The 979-nt window shown below is 39.5% G+C and overlaps 1 protein-coding gene across 1 annotated transcript; it reads left to right on the forward strand.

Moving 5' to 3' along the window:
- Positions 1-365: 365 nt before the first annotated feature.
- LOC111385333 lies at positions 366-945 on the forward strand (the record flags this gene model as incomplete). The annotated part of the gene is made up of 1 exon (XM_023009717.1): positions 366-945. A coding segment is annotated over exon 1 (580 nt), but the record flags the coding sequence as incomplete, so codon positions are not given.
- Positions 946-979: the final 34 nt, after the last annotated feature.

The raw sequence follows: 979 nt of genomic DNA on the forward strand, positions 1-979 counted from the left end.
CTGCCTTTGACTTTTTTTTTCCTTATTCAATGAGTCAGGGTAGGATTAGGTTTTCCAACTTGTTATAAATTTTTTTGAGATAAATTTAAAGATTTGTAAACACTTTTAAAAGTTCTAAAATATATAAGAATTTGAAAGAGATTTTGGCACTCAATGACCACCAATCGACCACCCTCCGACGACTCTAGGTATGTAAAGGGGTAAGAAAAATGCATTTATTTAAATTTTTTGCATAACTTAAATATATTAAATTACCTACTTTTAAATTCGAGACATGCCATTTGTTGACTCTCTAAATTATGATATATAGGCATAAATGTTAGATTTAGTATTGGTGTGTGACGAATAACTTAAATTTTTAGGAAATGGCCCCACCTACCCATGCAAATTTGATGCGTGACTTGTTGCAAGCGGTGCAAGAGTTGACCAGACAGAATCAAGCTCCTTCACCGCAAAATGCACCGCCACAGGAAGATACACCTCCATTCGTTCCTGGAGCAATCTCTATAGTTGAGCAGTTTCGTAGGTACAAGCCTCCTACATTCGACGGTAATTCCGACCCACTGGCTGTTGAAGAGTGGATTAGAGGCCTCGAGCGTATTTTTCGACACATTTCTTGTACAAACGCACAGAAGGTACTATGTGCAGAATTCATGTTGGTTGGAGCAGCCGGTCACTGGTGGGAATCAGTCTCACGCACTAGGACCGAAGAACAGCAGCGTAACTTAACTTGGGAACAATTTAAGGATGAAGTGATGGCAAAGTACTTCCCACAAGCTCTGAGAGATTTCAAGGAATCTGAGTTTCTACAGCTCAGACAGGGAAACTTATCACTTAATGATTACGAGAGGCAGTTCGAACAACTCTCAAGGTATGCCCCATACTTGGTGGATACAGAAGTTAAGAAAATCAGAAGGTTCGAGAATGGACTACGACCAAAGATCGGCATGATCATTATGTCTCACCGTTTCACTTCATA

This window comes from Olea europaea, unplaced genomic scaffold, assembly GCF_002742605.1.
Source record: "Olea europaea var. sylvestris unplaced genomic scaffold, O_europaea_v1 scaffold3128, whole genome shotgun sequence".
Lineage (NCBI taxonomy): Eukaryota > Viridiplantae > Streptophyta > Magnoliopsida > Lamiales > Oleaceae > Olea > Olea europaea.